The sequence below is a fragment of the Diachasmimorpha longicaudata genome, chromosome 5 (genome assembly GCF_034640455.1).
Source record: "Diachasmimorpha longicaudata isolate KC_UGA_2023 chromosome 5, iyDiaLong2, whole genome shotgun sequence".
In the NCBI taxonomy this organism is placed as follows: domain Eukaryota; kingdom Metazoa; phylum Arthropoda; class Insecta; order Hymenoptera; family Braconidae; genus Diachasmimorpha; species Diachasmimorpha longicaudata.
Window position 1 is genome coordinate 183,443 of NC_087229.1, and position 22,109 is coordinate 205,551.

General features: G+C 34.8%; 3 protein-coding genes across 10 annotated transcripts; 1 reads left to right on the plus strand and 2 right to left on the minus strand.

The window, feature by feature from the left end:
• Window positions 1-594: 594 nt before the first annotated feature.
• Alph (alphabet) lies at window positions 595-10,720 on the minus strand. Of its 7 annotated transcripts, none has more exons than XM_064120444.1 (7): window positions 10,343-10,720; window positions 9,531-9,647; window positions 8,204-9,089; window positions 7,681-7,798; window positions 6,910-7,021; window positions 4,019-4,073; window positions 595-933 (listed from the first exon to the last, which is right to left on the minus strand). In XM_064120444.1, the coding sequence occupies exons 3-7, from the start codon at window positions 9,005-9,007 to the stop codon at window positions 916-918; spliced, it is 1,107 nt and encodes a 368-aa protein (XP_063976514.1). In that variant the 5' UTR covers window positions 9,008-9,089; window positions 9,531-9,647; window positions 10,343-10,720; the 3' UTR covers window positions 595-915. The 7 variants fall into 7 exon arrangements, 6 of the variants coding, with proteins under 6 accessions (XP_063976514.1, XP_063976509.1, XP_063976512.1 ...); XM_064120439.1 differs by having other exon boundaries at window positions 595-2,508; window positions 10,343-10,719; XM_064120442.1 differs by lacking the exon at window positions 10,343-10,720 and adding an exon at window positions 9,839-10,030 and having other exon boundaries at window positions 595-2,508.
• Window positions 10,721-11,546: 826 nt separating this feature from the next.
• LOC135162224 (tryptophan--tRNA ligase, cytoplasmic) lies at window positions 11,547-15,263 on the minus strand. Its single transcript, XM_064120438.1, has 3 exons — window positions 14,517-15,263; window positions 12,527-13,464; window positions 11,547-11,944 (listed from the first exon to the last, which is right to left on the minus strand). Exons 1-3 carry the CDS (start codon window positions 14,635-14,637, stop codon window positions 11,780-11,782), a joined length of 1,224 nt encoding a protein of 407 aa, XP_063976508.1. The 5' UTR covers window positions 14,638-15,263; the 3' UTR covers window positions 11,547-11,779.
• A 114-nt stretch (window positions 15,264-15,377) lies between these two features.
• On the plus strand, window positions 15,378-22,052 carry Cul3 (Cullin 3). Of its 2 annotated transcripts, none has more exons than XM_064120432.1 (6): window positions 15,378-15,657; window positions 15,934-16,057; window positions 17,523-19,537; window positions 19,838-19,976; window positions 21,132-21,259; window positions 21,354-22,052. In XM_064120432.1, the coding sequence occupies exons 2-6, from the start codon at window positions 15,998-16,000 to the stop codon at window positions 21,376-21,378; spliced, it is 2,367 nt and encodes a 788-aa protein (XP_063976502.1). In that variant the 5' UTR covers window positions 15,378-15,657; window positions 15,934-15,997; the 3' UTR covers window positions 21,379-22,052. The 2 variants fall into 2 exon arrangements, with proteins under 2 accessions (XP_063976502.1, XP_063976501.1); XM_064120431.1 differs by having other exon boundaries at window positions 15,379-15,657; window positions 15,958-16,057.
• The last annotated feature ends 57 nt before the right edge of the window (window positions 22,053-22,109 follow it).

The window sequence follows — 22,109 nt, forward strand, 5'->3', positions numbered from 1 at the left end:
ACAATTGAGGGTTACTTCATCATTTGTTTTTTTTTATATAGGCAACATGAAAAATTTCCGGTGAAATTTCCAAGAATTTCCGCTGAAATACCGTGTTGGCTATACAAAATAATGTCGAATGGTGCGATCCTATTGGCCAATATTTGGATGGGAAAAATAATCAAATAAATGACGTATAGCCTCATATGTCATGTGCAATGTTCCATAGCAATTTTTACTGCAGTAGTATTTGATAAACTATTAAAAAATCATTTCCATGTACTGGACCGATCAAGGTGTCAACGATGCATCAAACTAAAGGTTTATGATAGCTATCATGAGTGGCAAATTACAATTTTTCGCTGTAAATTTTACCGTATTTTTTACAATTTTCGCAAAATTAATCTTCCAAGTTCCAATTTCTCCAGCTTGTTATTAACATTAGAGAATCGAAAAATCTGTCAAAAGCGAGGCTTCTATGCGGAAGCTAAATACCAGTAATAATATTATATACTTACCTTTCACTTATTGCTGATAGCTGATTCGTTAGCAGAAAATGAAAGGAAAAGTGTAATTACCGAAAGAATTTCAATTATTTGTACAAAAAACTATTAATCCAATAAAATACATAATCTCATTATATATTGAATACACAAGCATCGCGAATATCAATTATCATCCATTTTGTTTAATTTCTCATTTATTTTGGTTTATAAGTTTATCCACGTTTAACACTTAGATCTACTTTGTACAATCATTGTTCATTCATTATTATCAATAACTCATTATCCTTTTCATTACACTGTGAAGAAGTACTCCGTTGTGTTGTGGCTGATGTGACTCTCTGTGATTTCTTTATTTCCTCTTTTAATTATTACGATTAATACATTGTTTTCTTTTGTTTTGTTGTCAGCAACACGTATAAAAATTCATAGACTAACTCGCTTCCGAAGTCTGTAAGCATATGAGACATTTTTTTCTTGTCAACTTGGACAGTAAATTTTCTTAATTAATTGTTCCAGCAGTGGAGCTGTTTTTTTTTTAGAGAGCAATTGATATTTTTCCTTCGCCGGACTTGCGATTGCCAGGAATTACCATTCATATTGTACAGCTTCATTTCATTTATTAAATTCCCAACGTTAAAAAACACTGTTATTTTTTGCCAATTTGGTAAAATTTCAACTCAACTGGAAAAGATGGATAATCATATTAATAATAGTCCTTTCAGAGTAATTAACATTCCGCCAATTTGAATGAAAAAATAATCAAATAATTCGTGTCATCACTTTAATTCTTCGATTTTTCCTTTCAACGATAAATCAGAAAAATTACAAATAATTGCAGATAATCGCTCGATTTTGAGAGTCTACTACTTCCAGAGCAATCGCAACTCCACCACACGTTTGCTCAAAAAAAAACTCGTATAACTAATTTACATATAAATGTTCAAGGGTGAACGGCGAGCAATCATTCATTCCGCCAAAATCGCAATTATCACCCAGCGTTGTTAATTGATGCGCAGTCGAAAAGATCGAAATAGATTTAAAAAAAAAAAACATGCCAAGTTGTTAAACATGTAAAACAATGCAATTGCCTCGATACAATAGATATTGTCGGAACGAAAGAGAAAAAATGACCGTTGGCACAGAAATATCCCCAATTTATCCACCCCCTGGCCCAAAATAACCTTTTGGCACCGGAAAAATAAATGTTTCATACTTCAAAAAAAAAAGTCTTGCTTTAATCAATTATTATACACATTATGTACAACAACATCATCGATCAGTGAATCGTGATTTTTTTTTCCATTTCATTCGTTTTTATAAGTAAATAGGTTTTCTTTAACGTACACAAAATATTCTGCATATCATTTGTATCCAATGGGATACCACTATTTCATTATTTTAATTCACATCAATAGCGACGCATTAAAAATATTAAATTTAATGTTTACAATGAAATAATGTTTTAGCAATGAGAAAAAAAATAACGAATCTACATTTAACGTCTAAAACCTCGATTCCATTATTTTTCCTTTCCATCAGTTTTATTTACCCTCTGAGAAAAATAAATCTAACGAAAATGCAGGGGCGGGCGGGGCAAAATGGCATACGTCAGAGTAAAATAGATTTCTTGTGTTTTTTTTTCAACACCACCACTTGTTATAATAAATTTATTGTAAAACTCAAATATTTTTTGGAAACAATGTTTCTACAATATTGAATTGATTTTTTGATTTCACATTAGACAAAAACAAGCCTGTATTCCATTCCATATTAATAATTTCTTCTCGTTTCATTTTGCTCCACCCCTTCCTATGAGACAATCTATTAATCAAAAGTGAAAGAAAATATATATTTATAAAGCGCAAAATTTCTAGAGGAAAATAACTATGAAAAATCAAATAGCGATTTGTACACCATCAAAACCGCTTCAATCATCAGCAATTTGACATTTTTCTCGTATTTCATCATACAATAAACTCTGCTTTTCCATTTCGAAGGGGTTGACAATCTGCGTCATCATTATCTAAGGAAATAAAGGAAAAAAAACAACAGAAGGAATTAGGATAAACAGAAGGATCTTGTTAATAATCAAAATTTAATCGTTAATGAGGATTAACGGGAAATAAATATATATGCTTTCGATTATCAATAACACAAGTCCTATCAACAAAATTTATTTATCTACTTTTGAGATGTGTAGATGTGATGTCTTCAGTATTTCATTATATTTTTTTTACAATTCTTTGATAAACAGTTAATGCTGCCATTGATTGGCTAATTACGTCGGATTAATCTGAATTATTTATCACACTTGGCATGAGATTTTTAACACCCGTTCAATTATTGTTACAATCATTGTTATTAACTCTAAGTCCTAAGCCTATTACAGATGATCTTAGAATTATTATTGTTTCAATCGTTGATTTTCAATTATTTTTGTCCATATGTCGATTTATTTTCATACTTTTTTTGAAAATTAAAAATGAAGAATTAATAAAAATAGGTTAATTCTCAAAAAGTTCAAATTTTGCAGTTGGAAATTCTGATTGTAACAAAATTAGGGTGATTTTTTTTGTAACTAATGATGATTAAACCTTGGGTTCAGCCCTCCCATCACGAATTTCACCCAATCAAGGCTAATTGTCTGATTAAATAAACGCTGAACTTCGCCCAAATTAAACACCTAAAGAAAGGAGAGAACAAAAACCTCCAACAACCCCCGAACGCCTCCAAATCCTCCATTTACCCCTAACTTACGTCTAGATCCTTCAAATATGTTGAAAATTTCCGTGGGACCTCCCCTCGTTTCCACAAATCAAATAAAAAAATGAGAATATATATATATATATATTCAACTTAATCGATGGGAAAATAATGGAATCCATTCGTCAATAGGAAAAAGCCAAGATTTGTTGGTCGAAAGTAAAGCATTAGCAGAATAATTATATTAACGAATAATTAAATAAATTGTCACGCCACAAAGCGAAATGAAAAGAATAATGCATGTATTAAAAAAAAAATATATATATATATATATATGGAATGACTGCTAGTTTCAAATCCAGAGGATTGAAGGGGACTTTTGCTAAATAATTAATTTTATTTTCACAATGATTATTCACCTTCAATCTTCCAAGACAGTGTCCAATTTATGTTCTCAATAGACACTATTATACGTTATAATACAGAGTGACTCTCAACATTGCACAATGCACTACATCGCAGTGAAAATAAAGGGAAGAGGACACATAGTCTAGTAAAAACTTTTCACAAATTCATAATTCAGCTTTTACACTATCATTCAACGATTAAAAGAATGTGGAGATAGAAATAGAGGGAGACCGTGTATGTGTGTGGGTGTGTGTGGGTATTGTGCAATGAATTAAAACAGTTGACTTCCAGGAGAAGTCTAGTTTTTTTTTATAATTTTAGATTTGTTTTTATTCATTTGCATTTTTTGCTCTAGGACGATGTTATTGAGATTACGGCGTTGAATTTTGTTAGGTTGAGGGATAATCGTATTTGAGACTTACGCTCTTCGCTCTGCTGGGACATACTTCACGAAAAACCTGTTCAATGAGAGGTTGCCTGGAAATTAAAAAAATGTTATTCTTTATTGCTGCCAAATGTAAGATTCAAAAATGTAATTCTTTCCATTTTTACAATTTATCATGCATTGGATTGGCAATGCCATGGAATTTGAGAAAATTAGAGAAAAAAATAACGTCAATGAAAAATCGCAAAGCTCATAATTTATTGGGGGAAAAATGTCGTAAAACGGGGGGAATATTTTTTGTTTGAAATAATCAGTGTTTTTGAATAGGGCCAACGGGATAAGTAATTGATGGTACGACATATCTCGGACTTTTAGTGGATTTCATGAGTAAACAGTGTTTGCTTCAATCGATGATTCTAACGACTCCAAACAGAAACCGCATGATTTCATCACTTGGGGGTTCCAACCTCTATCGTATATTCTTTTAGATTCCCTAAATATTTATTATATCACATTTAAATAATTATTTGAATGTATCGCACACTGTCGACCTGATAACTTATTGTAGGCGACAACGGAATCGTATGCAATAAAATATTTTCAATTGAATAATGACTCATTTTCAAACGAACCCATTGGTAAAACGAAGATTCAAACTGTTGAAACGATGGAATTATATTTTTATATGAAAGAACATGCATCCGACAAAGTATATTCCGTATTAGAATCGACGATATTTTTCTTTCTCTGTAACATTAACTAATTTTTGTTTTCACATAGAAACTTTGTATTTGACGCATGGTGCGATTTTTTTCTTTCAATTGCTAATTATTTACAATGTTATGAAATGTGAAAAAACGATGTTTTTATATCATGTCTGTGTATTATCTGCAATTCCTTTTGAGAAAATTGTTAAAAAATAACCTTCTCTCATTAACCTTTAGTTTTATGCGTCGTTTTAGCTCGATCGGTCCTGTAGTTCCTGAGATGAACAACTTTGGTAAATTTAGTTTTTCATCAATATCTCAAAAATTACTGTGCTGGGCACCATACAAAGCTATGCAAATGTGTATAGCCATTGTATTGTTTTTTCATGTTTTTGTTATGTATTTTCAATATTCTATACTGAATAATTTGATGAAAAATTGGGAAAGCAAGTTAAAATTTGATATGATCATAGCTTTTATGATATGAAAACATCAGACGTCGGATGGACGCAATCCGTCGGTTGGTTATTACAAAATTTATTGTTTTGCTGAAGTATCATCTGTTAGTAACAACTTAAATATATCTTTCTAAACCCTCTGGTGAAGATTCGCGCCATAATTAACTCACATCACGAATACCTACATTTTCATTTTTGAAATCGAATTGGTAAAAATCCATTCGGAAGCATACTACCATACAAACTGGTATAAATGGAGAAAAAAAAAACATAAGGCGTAAAATATCGACCACATGGCTTATGTCGAATAGCCTCGGTCGCCTGCTTGTTTTTACGAAGTACAGGTTTTTTCGAGTGGAGAAATTGATGGCGAAAAAATGGAGTTGGAACATATAAAAAAGAGTAAATCTGAGAAATAACTAACAGAAAATTGTACCAAAAGTTAGTCATAAACAATCTATAATTTCTTCTATTGGTCCTCGTGTACATGATATTTTTTGTGTCAGAACAGGAGAAAGTCCGTCAAATTTAATATTGCGAATTTTTTATATCAACTCATTAGGATCTGAAAATTAATTATTATAAACACTTTTATTCTTCACCCTCAATTCAACACGTTTTTGTACTAACTATTCATCACGCCAGCGTAATCGTCAACTAAATGCTTCTGCTATTTCGGACAACTAAAAAATTGATAGACGAATTTGTTTTCCTCATTACCACAAAATTATTATCTGCTTTATCTTTTAATCATGAGTTTCGGAATACAAGAAAACATGTACTTATCGAAAAAATTCTCTTTCTGTCAATATAATAATAGAATGTGCCAATTAAATGGCTTCTGACTAACAGACATTAGTCCTTGGGCAATATTCCCTTGGGGAATTGGAGCTTCTCCTCTGAAAAGTACTGACAAGTCGTTTTGTTTTACAAAAAAAAAGCTCCATATTACTTATTCACTGAAATAATGTAAATTTGAGAACTGTATTTCATAACTAAAAGCAGTGACTATTTTGAAAAATTATCGCGTTCTGTGTTGGTTCTGAAATACGATGATTTCGTATTTCTTTGCTACGATGAAGGAATTTTCAACAAAAACCCAATTACTGGGACAAGGACAGATTCTATAGCCATTCCAATTACCAGACATTGCAGAATATTTCTAATTATGTTTGCTGGAATTGAGCCAGTTTTTTTCAGAGTCAAACTCCTTTACACTTGAACGTGAAGAGCCCAGAGGTGGACTTATATAAACTTTATTTCAAGATTTTGAGATATCTGGTTGGACAATCAGTAATGAAAATTTTGTCGGAAAGCAGTGTATCGGAGAGTGGTTAATTTTTTAAATTTAAGTGACTCCTAAGGGGAAATAATTCGGCGATACTGGATATGAGCTTATCAGTTCATGTTCTTCAGGTATGATTTTTTTACTCCTACGTTTTTTTTTTCATTTGAATCAAAATCCAGACCTTCTGATGATCCATTGGAGTTTCTGAATCATGCCATATGATAAATAAAATGAAATTCTAATTAAATCCAATTAAATAACTTCTAATTCTAATTGACCGAATTAATGAAATTTTTTTAGAAAATAACCCGATTTCATGATTTAAAAATGGAAACGAGGGCGGCATAAAACTTCAATTTCACTAAAATAATGTAATAGAATAAGGGAATGACATCAATTTAGATGTAATAACAATTCAAATTATTAATTATAGTATATCTAGGAAATAATTAATAAAAATAATACAAATACTCACTTTGCTGGAAGACCACCACCTGGAGGTAAATTTGGCAGATCTTGGTCTACAAGAAGCTGTACTAGCTGGAGATAATCAAAGCCATCCTCTCCCTCTTGCTGCTCGACAATTTCTACCAAAAATAATAAGTCAGGTAAGTCAATCGGACAAGCCCTAAATGTAAATAAATCTTAATTCAATTTTAAATAAAAAACATACTTTAACAACTTGAAATGTAAAAAAAATAGAGTTCGATCCGCTTGTGAAAGAGCTCAATGTCTCGTGGTATCAATAAAATATTTTTTATAGGGCAAAGTGACGTGAGGAAAGTCATTATTTCGATGTTAATAATTTTTGTAATGAAAAAAAAAAATCAATAAAAAAATGTACCAGTGTTGTTTTCATTTTTTCCCATGAGAGACTCTTTTTTCAAATTTCATTGGAATTTATTGGAGATATGATGAATCAAAGCCACGAAAAAGTCTTTCACTTTGAGATGATTCCTCTCATAGTATCGCTTCGCCATCAAAATACATAAAATAATAAACAGGGGCAATATATTAATTTTTAGTTTCATACAATGAAGAAAACCTGGGGAATTGTGGGGGAAAATTTTCTCCCAATCGTCGTACAACGTTTTTATTCTCAACTGAGTGTCTCTCGTATTTACTAGAATTACTCTAGAGGAATCCTCAACGTACAATTGTCACCCTGTATTGCGCGAGTGGTTCCTTTTTCTAACACAACAACACAGAGATAATAATGAACAAGAGTATTTGAATTTCATTGAACCTTTGATTCGCCTCTCGATGGCCATCTCTAATTCTGCTTCTTTCTTTTGTGCCTCGGCATTTGGCTTTGGTGCTGCTGGAAATGTCACTAGTACTATGCTCATATTGTCTCTGCTGCCCTGCAATTTGAACATTCAAATTATTTGATTATTCAGTTATTTAATCCGTGAAGTGTTTAAGGGAAAAGAGATCATGGAGCTCCAATTCCCCAATTGAAGCAATTGTATTACCAATTATTTCTATTTTAGAATAAATCAAAGATATGGAGTTGAGCATTACAAAACGCGCTGGAAACAGAAATGAACAGATACTATTTAATAATAGAAAATCATCGATTGAAAATAACTATTAGAAAGTACTTTGTCATAATTAGTAGTTTATCGATCAATTTCACTGGATAGTTGAGTAAATTTACGATTGCCCTTTCTCCTATATTTCTATTTATTATTTGACCAAAGAGTAAGTGATGAGTTGACATAACCTAAAAAAATCTCATCAATCGATCACCAATAAAAATCACAAACCTTATAAAGACAAGTATCAATAACTTGATTGGTAACAGCCTCTAAATCATCAGTGAGCAGTAGTCTGGAGTATATAAAATCACAGAGATCCTCGTTAGTCATAACATCCCAAATGCCATCGCACGCAAGAACGAGAAACTCATCGTGTTGTGCGATTCGATCCCTGACAAATATTTCCGGTTCCGGTGAAACAAGTTGTTCACATGGTCCGCGTCCCTCGACATTCTTATACTCATAATCTCCGAGTGCCCTGGACACAGCGAGTGATCCATTGACTCGCTGAACCATAACACTACCTCCAGCAGCCTGAATTCTCTCCTTTTCAGCAGGCAATACAGGCTTGTGATCTCTGGTAGCAAATACTGGACTACCAGAGCTGCAGAGAACAGCTCTAGAGTCACCACAATTGGCAATGTAAATGTGCTTAGGTGATATAAATGCACAGACAGCTGTTGAGCCAGATTTTTCAATGTTTATCTGGGGCAAATCGCGCATTTCATGATCTAGTCTCAAAAAGCCCGAGTGAATTCCCTTTATCACGTCAGCTTTGAATTCCTCTGTTTCCATTATTGATTCAAGTAAATGCTCAGCACTGTGGGCTGATACTAATGCCCCAGCGTGACCATCAAATACAGCAAAATAGCTCCAGTCTGCTAGGCCACCCTTAAGACCTGTTATAGCACGATGTGCGTCCTCCATCTCCATTCGCCAGCCCTGCATACTTGCCACACCGTAACGCAAGTCATTGCCTGAACCGTGTTCATTGTATTTTTCAGTGTTTGGAGTGTCTAAAAATGCTCCCATTTTTTCTAACAGAGATAATACTTGAGTTTTTCTCTTTCAGAATTGGTGGTTACACACAAGGACGGGTTGTAGACGTTTTTATCTGGAAGAAATAAGGGAGGAGGCCGAGATTATTATTTTTATGAGTTTGGGAATAATATGGACACACTGATAGAATGATTTTGTTCTCCTAGATTAAACAAGATTTTTCAACTATATGTTCTAGCTACTATCGACTGAACGTTTGGTCGCACTGAATGAATCCTAACCTCCAATCTTACTTCACTCGTTACCAATGACTAATTCATTTAATCGATGTACCCTTTTATTTAAATTGTCATTTTGAATGATTATTAATTGCAATGAACGTGTTGTTGAAAGTCATTAAATTTTTATCAGAGTCAATGTCAAACGATTATCACAGAAACTATTTTTTTTCCTGAACAAACTAATAATTCTCACACAAAAACCATTCGCAGATGTACATTATCATTGATTAGTTTTTGCATTATTCAAATGTACGTGTTTAAGAAATTCCAATTACCTGTCAAATACTTTATCTATCTCTCTTTGAATCAATAAAATGACGCAAAAACTCGACTTGTCTCGGTTTACTTCGCTACTGAATCAAACAAACGACACAAAACTGTCTCTGACAGATCTGAAACAGGAACAAAATCTGTTCAATAATTCAAATTCATTTCCATTTAATAACCATATTGATGAATATCTAAAAATGAAGATGATATTGAAAATGTGATGAGAACATTTTTTGAACAACAGAATGAAAGATACGAAGATCTTAAAATGTCGATGTGTTAATTCCTCACAATTCCCAACGTGTTCACAAACCTAATAATCACTGAAAATTGTCACCCAGTTATCCATCGTCACGATCAATATCATCAAAATCGTTAATTAACCACAAAGACCACCATCTATTCACTCGAAATTATCCCAAAAATATCAACACCCACGAGGTTAACACCCGTCACTCTCGACCCAAGCCACCAAACCCTTGTTGAAACGTCCCAACCGATCCCCTAAGCCCTCACAGCTCCAAAAAAAAAAAAAAAAAAAAACCCTCGAAACCAGTCAAAATCCACCAGCATCCTCCCCCCTCCCCTCGGCCCTCATCACGAGACCGCAATTTCCGTTTTTTTTTTAATCGAAAAACCCAGTGCATGAGACATTACGAAGGTGTATCAATTTTTCACTGCATGTGTTGCACTCACCCACGTAGGTGTGAATGCTCTGTTTGTGTCTGTCTTGTATACGCGTGTGCTCTGGGAATGATGTATATATAAATACATACGAGTGTTATGTCCAGATTTAATAAAGGGATTATGAACTTACGTAGGTTTTACTGTCTTGTTCGACATAACTCGATCCTCTTGGACATACGTTTGGGCGAAATAATATCGCTAATCGACTCGTCTCATCTTTTTACAATGCTCCATAAATATCAGCGTCACCATATTCCTGGCACTCTTGTATGTATATATTATATTTTTTCAACACTAATTTTCTTCTTTATTTATCGGATTTCCCTTGTTCGATAAATTTTTCCACTGCGAATGGCTTTTTCGAGCTGGTAATTGGAGGGGAGTTTGCGAAGCCGTTTTATTTTATTATTGCGAACTAGTATGAAAGTGCACCTAGAGAGTACCTGTCCAATGGTCCCGCCTCTACACACAGAAAACAACGAGAATCTACCTTAGGAACCATGAATGGCGGATACACACGGAGGGGGGTGATACTGCGTCTGCGCGGAAGCTATTTTTAGGATACATCCGAGGTGGCGTCACATCCGACCAATCGACGACTCGACCGCTGTTTTTTGACTCTCGATGGAGGGGAATTTCCGGTCTTTGGAATGAGAGATTGAGGTTAGGCATAAGTTGGTTTGAATGGATGTGTTCATGTTTTGCAAGGAGTTTCTCCATTTTTTTTATTTTGATGGTAAAGTAGTAAACGTTTGGTAATGTAGATGAATAATTTAAAGTGAAATTATTAATAATTATGAAGTACTTTTTTGAGAAGGATTACGAATTGTTTACATACTATTCCAGTCGTAATATTGTATTCATTAGAAATAAATATAAATTGAGATAAAATTTTTCAGATTACAATTCTTGACATAAGATTTAACGGTTTATTGCCAATATCTTTTAATTTTTTAGATTTTATTTGTCAATTTTTTGGAAAGTTGTTATTATTGCAGGATTCACCCATTTACATACTCGTGTGTTTATAGTGTGAGCGATTGAATATTAATAAAAAGCAAAAGGGATATATTTTTTTACATAAAGAATCATCAACCATTTCTCAGAAATTAGTTAAAAATTTGAAAAATGATGAGACATCGGAAATAACTCCTTAAGTGCATTTACCTGATATGGTTAACCACTCAAAAATAGTTATAAATATTAAAAGTGGTAATTCTAATAAATTTCATCCAGTTCTAGTAGTGGAGTACGGCTGAATATATTCAGATAATGATCAGGTGGATGTTCACTTCTTCACAGACATTCAATAAGGAATAATCGAAAAATACAAGTTTGGTGGCTGTAGTTTTTATTGCAGTTAATTTATTATCTTCAAATGGAATCCAATGATTCTGGTAAGTAACAGTGGATGAAATCACAAAAGTGCAATGAGAAAAATTGCGTTTTTAAGAAAACGTGGAAAAATCAATTCGTCTACTGAATATCTCCACCTTTCCATCGACACAATCATGACCTGGTCACATTCGATTTCAATTTGATTATTCACATTCCAATGCATTTGTTCCTACTTATTCAGTACAAAACCTAAATCCCGAGGTACCATATATTTTTCGACGACCTCGTCTGTCACCTGACTTCTCCTCGCTTGGTGTTCAGATATGAGCTTTTGCAGGACGTCTATCAATTCCTTCTTGAGTTCTCCAGTGAGAAGGTCCCCACTCGTGTAATTCTGAAACAACAAATAAATAAATAGCGGCCCCACAATCTCACAACTATAAAATCACTAGCCATGAATTCCAAATTACTTCAACAATAATTGATTCTGACAGAAAAAGCGACATTTTCTATTGGAAATTAAATTTCATGTAAAAAATATCTTAACAATTTTTTAAATTTGAAGAATGAAAAACATCAATTTCTTTATCCTGATATTCGCCACAAACAGATTTCTTTTAAGTGAAAGCAACGAGTAAATAAATTCCTATGTCATGAGGAATAAAAGAAAAAGAAGAACAATGAAGAATGATGTTGTTATGGACACACGACAAAGACAATCAATATAACGATAGACTAAATGGATAATCATTCCAAAAGAACTAACGACACATGGTAGGCTATAACTAGATCATAGATGCCAATTTTTCATTCTGTTTTGACGATAAGCTGCTTGTTTAGGTTGCACTTTGAAAAAATTATAAAGATCATCATAAGGATTTTATAATCATCACCATAAAAAAATAATTCCACTGTGTTTTACGTTCCATTTTGCCCCAATCTTGCTTAATCAAATACTTAAAATTTTAATTCATACCTTCCGTAGAACCTCGAGCTTCTCATCATCCTCGAGGAAGAACTTAAGCCACTGATAGGAGGTATCAATTTCGCAGTTACCCCCGAGTCGCCGGTGCTCCTCCACAGTAGCCTGTCCCCCGGAGAAGGCATTTTTATTGACTTTGTTCTTGATCTGCTTGGGCGTATCCGTGAGAAAGATCGCTGAGTTGATCTCACTCGCTGACATTTTCGTCTTGGAACCCTGAAGTGCTGGGAAAAAGATTGAATGCAGTAATGCTGGCTTTGGTATTCCCAATTTTGGGGCAATATCCCTCGTCATCCGAAAATAGGGGTCTTGATCAATGCCACAGGGAATGAGGCACTGCACCTTGGCCCCTTTAAAGATGAAGGGAAAAGTTGTGGAGAGGGCTGGTGCTGCCTGAGTTGGGGGAAAAGATATTTTTCCAATAGGATCACTGTCTCCAAAGCCGAAAATCCCCTTCACCTGGTTGAATGTCACTCGTTTCTGAATTTCTATCATGTTTCTGTAGAATGCTGGATTGTTCCCAATGTGCTCGAGGTTGGAAAATATGAAGGTTTTATCGGGGTTAAAGCCACAGGCGATTATGTCCTTGGCGTTTTCGTGGGCCAGCTTTATGGCGTCGTCTAAATCTAGGTTCTTCCAGATGACCTTTTCGTCGTCTGTCAGCTGGATGACGAGGGGTACGTCGAAGACGTCCTGCAGCCATTTGCAGAAAAGAAAAGAGATCAAGTGCCCCAAGTGCATTGCATCAGAACTGGGGCCTCTGCCTGTGTAGAGGTAGAAAGATTTGCCTGACTCGTAGACGTCCAGGGCTGTGTGCATGTCTCGATGAGAGAAGAAAATCCCTCGACGGAGGAAATGGTGGGGAGGTTGACCGGTCACCTTTTCGAAACGCTTGAGGAGCTCGTCATCAATACGAGCACTGCCGAATTTCTCTGGGGAGTTTGGAGAAAATTAGTTTTTCCGACTGAATAACAAACGAAATGAATTATTTCATTCTCTTTTTGAATTCCTAAATATTGTTTTGATTTGTTTCAAACAAATTTAACTACCAGCATTTTGCTGGCTCGATATTTTCCAGTCATCAAACATGGCAGACCAGTGTTCAAAATTTGTAAATCTCATGAATTCTACTGAAAATGATTTACATTTCTAATGACATATCATTAATGGAAGTGTGTGTTAATGTTTATGGATAACCATGAATAAATACAGTTTGGTTTGATTTTAAAAATCAAGTTAAACCAAATAATTTCGCCACCTCCATAAGGTGTTCTGACATTTTACAATTGATCTTCAATTAAAATGAACGATAATTTTTTTAATATGACTTACTGAAACACTAAACGTTTTCTACAAACATTTTTATAGAGTTTGGCAAAAATAGGTAATTCTTCGAAAATTGCATCATTCTGTCCACAAATAATATAGCCGGACTTTCTAACGGAAATATCCATAAATTCCCATAACGCATTTTCTTCATATTAGATAGTACAAGCAGAGAGTCCTTGACAAATGCTCTCGCGGAATATTAAAAATTGTACATCCCCAGAGATCCATCCGAGCTGTCTACCTGAACAGTGATGGTAATAGTGGAAATATTGGACAAGGTGAAGCAACAAGAGATCAGATATTAACATAGAACCAATGTAAATAACACGTCTGTGCAATTTTACTATTTCTAATCGACTAAATACATGTTCGAGATTTTAAGGTAGAGTGTCCTTGACGCAGACACAATTACAAGCCTGGTGCGTGTAATTGAATAATTGTTACTGTGGGTTCCAACAAACAGAATAAATTCTGCTAACGCTACGTTCGTTTCTGTTTAATTATGATCCTCACACGATATTACAAGTACACTTCTCCATGCCCAATTTTTCTCTCAAAAAAGTGGAAAAACTTTGAGTTTCACCAATCCCCTCCACCCTCCTAATTATTTATTAATTGTAATGAAAATTTGTCGACGAATGATATTTCTACTCACTGATAAGTTTATCGTAATCGACTCCAGTGTCATTTTTACTCTGTACACTCCACGGAGTGATGACATCAGTATCCCCATCTTCATTGACAAAAGCGTCATCCCCGACAGTCACTGCTGCCATGCCACCACGAATCAGCTTTTCCGCAAATAAGTATTGTAAATTACCTCTAAGTCTAATTAATAAACTTAAATACAGGGTAGTCGTAGTCTCTCAATAATTGTTGACCAGTCAACGCAATAATTTATTTCCTCTGCATATGGCACACCGGTACTGTTGATCGGTGTTGGAAAAAATGTGGGTAATTCCCACAATTGCCCGGTTTTATATTTGCCATACACAATGACTAACACAATGCACAGCGGCTACATTAACACATTCACACACAAATATCTGAATACGTAGAGTTGAGCAGGTAAAACAGGTCGCCGTCAATCGCAAATTAGCGTTAATTTCTTGAGACTCGCTGAGTAAAATCCGATTTTTTTCATCTCATTTTTAGGATTATTTCCACTTGCAAAATGAAAATTGGATTTTTTCAATAAGTCTTCGTTAGTTTATGAGATATTGTTGATAAAGTAAAGGATTATCACGTGTCTCCATAAAGGATAATGCATTATTCAATGGTCAATAACTCCTGATTCGCTGAGTGAAATGACATTATTTTTTTTTTCATTTTCGTGTTTTTAGTTCATCTTCCACAGGAAACTTGATTTTTCCAGATCGCATCATTTAATTAGTTATCTATGGAGTTTTGCGACTATTTTCGTACTAATTTTTCTGACAATGAAAATGCACCGTAAACTCTAGTACAATCCACCACCACACGCCGCGCTACGGTTTGCCCCCACCCCTTATCCGAAGTTTTGCATTCTGTTCATGTTCTGTTAAAAAAAAATGGCCACCACAAACCGTTCAATTTCTGACGCGCTTGAAGTCTCCATACGCGATTCATCAGACACGTAAAAATATAGAAAGCCCATTGTTACCGTCTTCAATCACAATATCTGAGATTAATGCTGAAACCCAATAGTCTGGCGTTAAGGGGCCATACGATGACCTTTTCACATGTCCCATTGTCTCACGTAATTTTACACTGACTGTGTCGCGAGTGAAAAATAAAGTTGTCGAGAGATTGCATCGGTGAGTTGTCCTTATAGTGTCCTTTCAATCCCCTCATTTTATCAATGAAACCATTAATTCGCTTGTCTATGGGTTTGGATTTGTTGATGACCCCTCGCGGATTACATTTCATGGGTTTTCATGGTGGACATGATGAGCTGTCATCGCTGCCCACTATCACCACGTCCTCTGTTTTGTAAACCTTTTCTAAACTTTCTTTTCACCTAAATTGTCCACTCGACGCTGAGTCGTTGGGTCGAGTGACCAACCTCAAATTCATGTCTCCATTGTTTTTAGGGGCTTGTTTTTTTTTTGTTCAAGTGAGGATCAGTTGGGAATTGTTGGTAACGCAGACGTCGAGATGCTGAAGAGTGGGGCTTTACCGAAGAAGGAGAGCAAAATGAGGATACGCGCTTTTCCGGTGAGTATTTTTGGTTGCTCGATGATTTTTCATTTGGTTTGTGTATTCGTTTTACCTTTTCGAGGGACTGACTAGGGGGATGATTATGATTATGATTCTTTGTTGATGATGACTCGAGGTCAATGACATCGTGATACACTGGGAAAGGGGAATAGACCCTTGAGGATATTTTATGTCTGATAAAGTCATGATTTGATTCAGAAAAATCTCATTTTGGTTAGCATGGATTTTTTGATTTATTTATTTGTTTACAGTTTGATTACCTGAATATTTCGTCATTTCCATTTTCATTTACTAGAATCCACTTATTATTGTTCAATTTCTCGGTTCTACATAATCAATGAGAAATATTACTTCCATTTTCGATGTTTTGACTTTTTAGATTTTCGATTTGTGTTGAAATTTTGGAGCATAGCTCTTTAATTGTTGTACAAAAACAAACTGCCAAAGATTTATGATATTCTCAAACTTTGAAGAAGAGATATATTCCAATGAGGCCCACAATGTGATTATTGTTAATGTTGTTATCCTGTTCACTGTTGAAATTTACAAAACTCTATCATTTAGATTTATAAACAATTGAATCTTGCTTTATTATTCATTTCATTACATGGTTTTTATCCGAGGATTTACAGTTTACAGAATTTACCAGAAACAATTTTAATAACTAGTCTAACATGTATAAAACTTATTGTTTTATCTAATCCACTGTTCATGCATTTTATACCATTTATTTTGGCACTCATATAGATCTGCTTAACCTCTCTCCATAACTTTCCCCGATGGTTGTCGGAATTGTTCCAAGAACATTACGCCAAAGATTAACAAAACATTATTAACTTCAACTTCATTCATTGAATTGATGATCTCCAAATCCCTCCTCACTCATATTTTTTGCCCAGACCGTTTCGTTTTGAAAAATAAACGGTGGGATTGAAAAAATAAATTTTGAAAAAACTTGAATCTCATTAACTTTTTATCAGAGATAATGAGCCATAGATCAATTGCTGTTCCATCGTGCATTAGAATACGAATCATTCTTCACTGTTTTTCATTTTTTTTCATCGGGATATAACCAACAAAATTTAACAGACGAAATCCTTCGGTTGCTCATGTGCAATAAAGTTCAATTCGTGCGTCTCGACTATCATTAGACCTTCAAAATATCACATATTGTGAAAATGGATACGTCCAAAGGATTGCAAATGTCCTCGTATTCCATTCAGGCCAACAGTAGAAGAGGTCTCGTCATTCCATGTCTGGTACACTGTTCACATTTAATATTTACCTATTGACATTCAATATTAATGATCATCTCAGACAGTCAATAGATTGTTCCTTCCAAAGATTTTTCAATGACGATAAATAATTGATTATGAAAGTTAATTTTATCTTGGGTTAATCTGACATGAAATAAAAATAGGAAAATGATTCTTTTTAACAGATTTTTCTTTCTTTCCAATAGACAACAGTCGATGAAAAGTACGTGGAGAACATCTGGGCACTCTTGAAAAATGCTATCCAAGAGATACAGAAGAAAAATAATTCGGGATTGAGTTTTGAGGAGCTTTATCGGAATGCATACACAATGGTCCTTCACAAATACGGTGAGAGGTTGTACACAGGCCTCAAGGAAGTTGTCACACAGCATCTCGAGAATAAAGTGCGTAAGGATGTGCTGCATTCACTTCACAATAATTTTCTGCAAACTCTCAATCAAGCGTGGAACGATCACACAACATCGATGACCATGATAAGAGATATATTGATGTATATGGATCGAGTTTATGTGCAGCAGAATGATGTAGATAATGTTTACAATCTTGGACTCATCATATTTCGCGATCAAGTGGTGAGATATGGGTGTGTCAGAGATCATCTGCGAGAGACACTTTTGGGAATGGTGGCTCGTGAACGGAGGGGGGAGGTTGTTGATCGTATGGCAATAAAAAATGCGTGTCAAATGCTGATGCGTTTAGGTATTAATAGTCGTATCGTCTACGAGGAGGATTTCGAGAGGCCCTTCCTTCAGCAGAGCGCGGAATTTTATCGAATGGAGTCGCAGAAATTTCTGGCAGAGAATAGTGCATCGGTGTACATAAAGAAGGTAGAGGCACGCATCTCCGAGGAATCTGAAAGGGCAAAGCACTATCTAGATGAATCAACTGAATCAAGAATAGTTGAAGTTGTTGAAGAGGAACTTATAAAAGTTCACATGAAGACCATTGTCGAGATGGAGAATAGTGGAGTTGTTCATATGTTGAAGAATCAGAAGACAGATGACCTTGGTTGCATGTACAAGCTATTCTCCAGAGTGTCAGACGGTCTTCGAACAGTGTGTGAATGTGTTTCTCAATTTTTACGAGAGCAGGGACGTTCGATGGTCCAAGAGGATCAAGAAGCTACGACAAATGCAGTCCATTTTGTCCAGAATCTCCTTGATTTGAAGGAACGTTTCGATCATTTTCTCCATTACTCTTTCAACAACGACAAAATTTTCAAGCAAATGATTGTCGGGGATTTCGAGTACTTTCTCAACCTGAATTCCAAGAGTCCAGAGTATTTGTCCCTGTTCATTGATGATAAGTTGAAGAAAGGGGTTAAGGGAATGACTGAGCAGGAGATTGAAGGAATTCTCGATAAAACAATGGTTCTCTTTAGGTTTTTGCAGGAAAAAGACGTGTTCGAGAGGTACTACAAACAACATCTTGCTAAACGACTGCTGTTGAATAAATCTGTTTCTGACGACAGTGAGAAAAATATGATTTCAAAATTGAAGACTGAATGTGGATGTCAATTCACTTCGAAATTGGAGGGAATGTTCAAAGATATCACTGTCAGTAATACGATTATGGACGAATTCAAGGATCATGTCCTGGCATCAGCGACGAATCTTCGAGGAGTTGATCTGAGTGTACGGGTTCTTACCACTGGCTTTTGGCCGACACAATCAGCAACCCCGAAGTGCAGTATGCCGCCCGCTGCTCGCGATGCATTCGATACATTTAGACGTTTTTATCTAGCCAAACACAGTGGCAGACAACTCACCCTCCAGCCACAACTTGGCTCAGCTGATTTAAATGCTGTGTTCCATGGTCCTAAGAGAGAAGAGAGCGCCAATGGACTGGAAACCCCCTCTTCAACGAGCTCCCTTCTCACCGGCAATGGTAGTTGTTCAAGTGGCAATGCCATCAGCCTCAGAAACACTAGCAGTAGTTGCTCCAATCCTAGAAAGCACATCATTCAAGTATCCACCTACCAAATGTGTGTTCTTATGCTGTTCAATAACCGGGACAAGTTGACCTATGAAGAAATACAAAGTGAAACAGACATTCCTGAGAGAGATCTCATCAGAGCCCTGCAGTCTCTTGCTATGGGCAAGGCTGCCCAAAGAGTTCTACTCAAGTTTCCAAGATCGAAAGAAATTGAACCGTCGCATTACTTCACTGTCAACGATAGCTTTACCAGTAAATTACACAGGTAATGGTCACTTCCATAGAGAAAGCTTCAGGACGTATTGGAGGTTCTACTTATTAACACTTTTCTTTTCCACTATAAATCCCCTATAAAAACCTCTGTTCTAACTATTCGCAATACCCCATCACGTGAACTACCGTGCTCTGTGACTGTTTCATTTTTTTTCTCATTAAAAATGTTCATTAATTGTAACAAATTCAGGATTTCATGTTTGTAAATTAGGATTTTTAGTCTAAATTAAATAGAGAGATCGTTTATCTGTTGATTAGTTTAGGGTACAACGCATTTTCTTTAATTTTTCAGAGTCAAGATTCAGACAGTAGCAGCTAAGGGCGAGTCCGAGCCTGAACGAAAGGAAACTCGAAATAAAGTGGATGAGGATCGTAAACACGAGATCGAGGCTGCAATCGTTAGGATAATGAAAGCTCGCAAACGAATGGCAGTGAGTATTATACTGCTGTTTATATGTGGTAGAAAAAATACTTCAATTTATTTAGCGTATTGAATATTAAACCAATGGCGAAACTGAGAAGCACATTTTTTTTTACGAAATATCTTTCTGAAATGAAGAAATTGTCAAGCACATAATAATGTTAATAGTCTTAATGGTAATCTAAGGGGAGCATCATTGACAGTATCTCTCATTGGAAAAGTAAACATTTTCATCTAGAAATTTTATACTCTTGAAGACAAAAAAAATTATTTATGGAAAGAATGAATTTTCTCAAATTAATTCTTATTCAATGACAAAAATATGGAAATCGAAACGCTATTATTGCTCCTCATATTTCATACAATTATCATATTTATTGAGAAAAGTCTTCAATTCTCTGTGTGACAATTATTTATTATTTTGTCGATTTATTAAATACAAGTTTTTTTTTTATATGGACAAGAAGATTATGCCCTCTTGAGCATAAAGTTGTTTTTTTTTGGATGAGTGAAGTAGTACATGAAAATGAATTAATTTAATAAGGTGTGAAAAAATATTGAAATAATTATTATTCTTTCACTGTAAAATAGCCGAGATCAAAACATAATTTTGTCATAGAATAGAGTCTCACTGCATTGTGTATAGACATCTAAAACATAATTACATGTATTCCATTGTAACTATTTGGAATTATGTAAATTTACCAACTCTCTGCGTTTTTTCCTTGAAAAGATAACAGTCAATTGATTAAATTTTTTTTCTGTCTTCAATGACATGGCTTGTACCCGAAACAATTTTGATTTAAAAACTATCGAGCCTTTTATTTTTGATAAATTATAATCCTTGAAGCTCTATATTAACACGTGTCCAGTTTACAAATGTCAAAAATTTATATTTAAAGTTCAAAACGGACAACCTGGAACAAAAATTGATCATTTAGCAGCTTTTTTTTCTATTATTCAGCATGAATATGTAAATCAAAATTGTCGAGTAGATATTTTATTTTATAGGATAACAACTATAAATATACTAACGACAATATGAAAATGATCCCGCTAGGGTATCCCCACTCCTCAAACTCAAGATCATTGTCATAGTGCCCCGACGATATTGATATATATTTGAATGGAAATTTTTCTAATGCTTAAATGTTAACAATTTCAGCACAACATTCTTGTGACAGAAGTGACACAACAACTTCGTGTAAGATTTCTGCCATCTCCGACGATCATTAAGAAACGTATTGAAGGCCTGATTGAACGAGAATACCTAGCTCGAACCCCAGAAGATAGGTGACAAAATTTTATATTCATGGAATTATAAATGCTCATCATTCGATGTCCAGCAAATGCACATCCACTGAATTTTTTATTCTTCTCCTTTCAGAAAAGTGTATACATACGTTGCTTAATTAAATTTGTACAAAAGAGGAGCAGAAAAAGAGCGCTAGCCGAGCCAAGTCAAGAAGGAGAAAACATAATCGAGTGTGGAAAAAACAGAGATTTTTTTCGATCAAAGCAAGAGGATAAATGACTATCGTCAAAACTGTCTATTTTTGTTCCGCCCCCTCCCCCTTCCTGTTTGCGCTGTTTTTTCAAAATTAATCCACGATATTTTTGGGCCCTGAACATTATTCGGAATTTTATTTTCTTTTCTCCTCGTAACTAACATTATCAAACTAATGGTGTAAGAACTAAAAAATTAAGAGAACATTGTCAAGATTAGGAGACGATAAAAATGAAGAAAACATTATTATAAAAGATTTAAAATATTCCAGAAGTATTGAGAAATATACCATTTTTTAATAATTTATCATCCGTTCCCTAAATGACCGAAATGAATAGAGTAAGTACTGATTATTGGGGGAGGGAACGAGAGCTCATGATAGTGACTGATATTCCACAGAGAGTATGTGGGGAGATGACACATGCTAACTGAAGATAATCTAACTAAATATTCCTTAAATAAGACAAAAAGATAGTGAAGTACAAAAACCTTTTCCAGATAATTTTCAAGCCTTCCTTCCTTGATATCTGTTAATATTAGAGAGTGAGAGGGTTTTCAATAAATAATAATTTATTTAAATTGAAGTGACCGCTTGATCACCGTCTGCGATTGAGTAATTGGACATTCGTTGGAGTA

Excerpts from the sequence above, each read along its gene's own strand:
- Alph (XM_064120441.1), bottom strand. The coding sequence starts at position 9,007 with ATGGGAGCATTTTTAGACACTCCAAACACTGAAAAATACAATGAACAC. Across the intron at positions 7,022-7,680 it reads CATCGAGAGGCGAATCAAAG|AAATTGTCGAGCAGCAAGAG; the intron begins GTTCAATGAAAT and ends TATTTTTGGTAG. Across the intron at positions 2,509-4,018 it reads GTCCCAGCAGAGCGAAGAGC|ATAATGATGACGCAGATTGT; the intron begins GTAAGTCTCAAA and ends TTATTTCCTTAG.
- LOC135162224 (XM_064120438.1), bottom strand. The coding sequence starts at position 14,637 with ATGGCAGCAGTGACTGTCGGGGATGACGCTTTTGTCAATGAAGATGGG. Across the intron at positions 13,465-14,516 it reads CGATTACGATAAACTTATCA|AGAAATTCGGCAGTGCTCGT; the intron begins GTGAGTAGAAAT and ends CAAACTCCCCAG. Across the intron at positions 11,945-12,526 it reads AGCTCGAGGTTCTACGGAAG|AATTACACGAGTGGGGACCT; the intron begins GTATGAATTAAA and ends TTGTTGTTTCAG.
- Cul3 (XM_064120432.1), top strand. The coding sequence starts at position 15,998 with ATGCTGAAGAGTGGGGCTTTACCGAAGAAGGAGAGCAAAATGAGGATA. Across the intron at positions 19,538-19,837 it reads TTTACCAGTAAATTACACAG|AGTCAAGATTCAGACAGTAG; the intron begins GTAATGGTCACT and ends TTAATTTTTCAG. Across the intron at positions 21,260-21,353 it reads GCTCGAACCCCAGAAGATAG|AAAAGTGTATACATACGTTG; the intron begins GTGACAAAATTT and ends TTCTCCTTTCAG.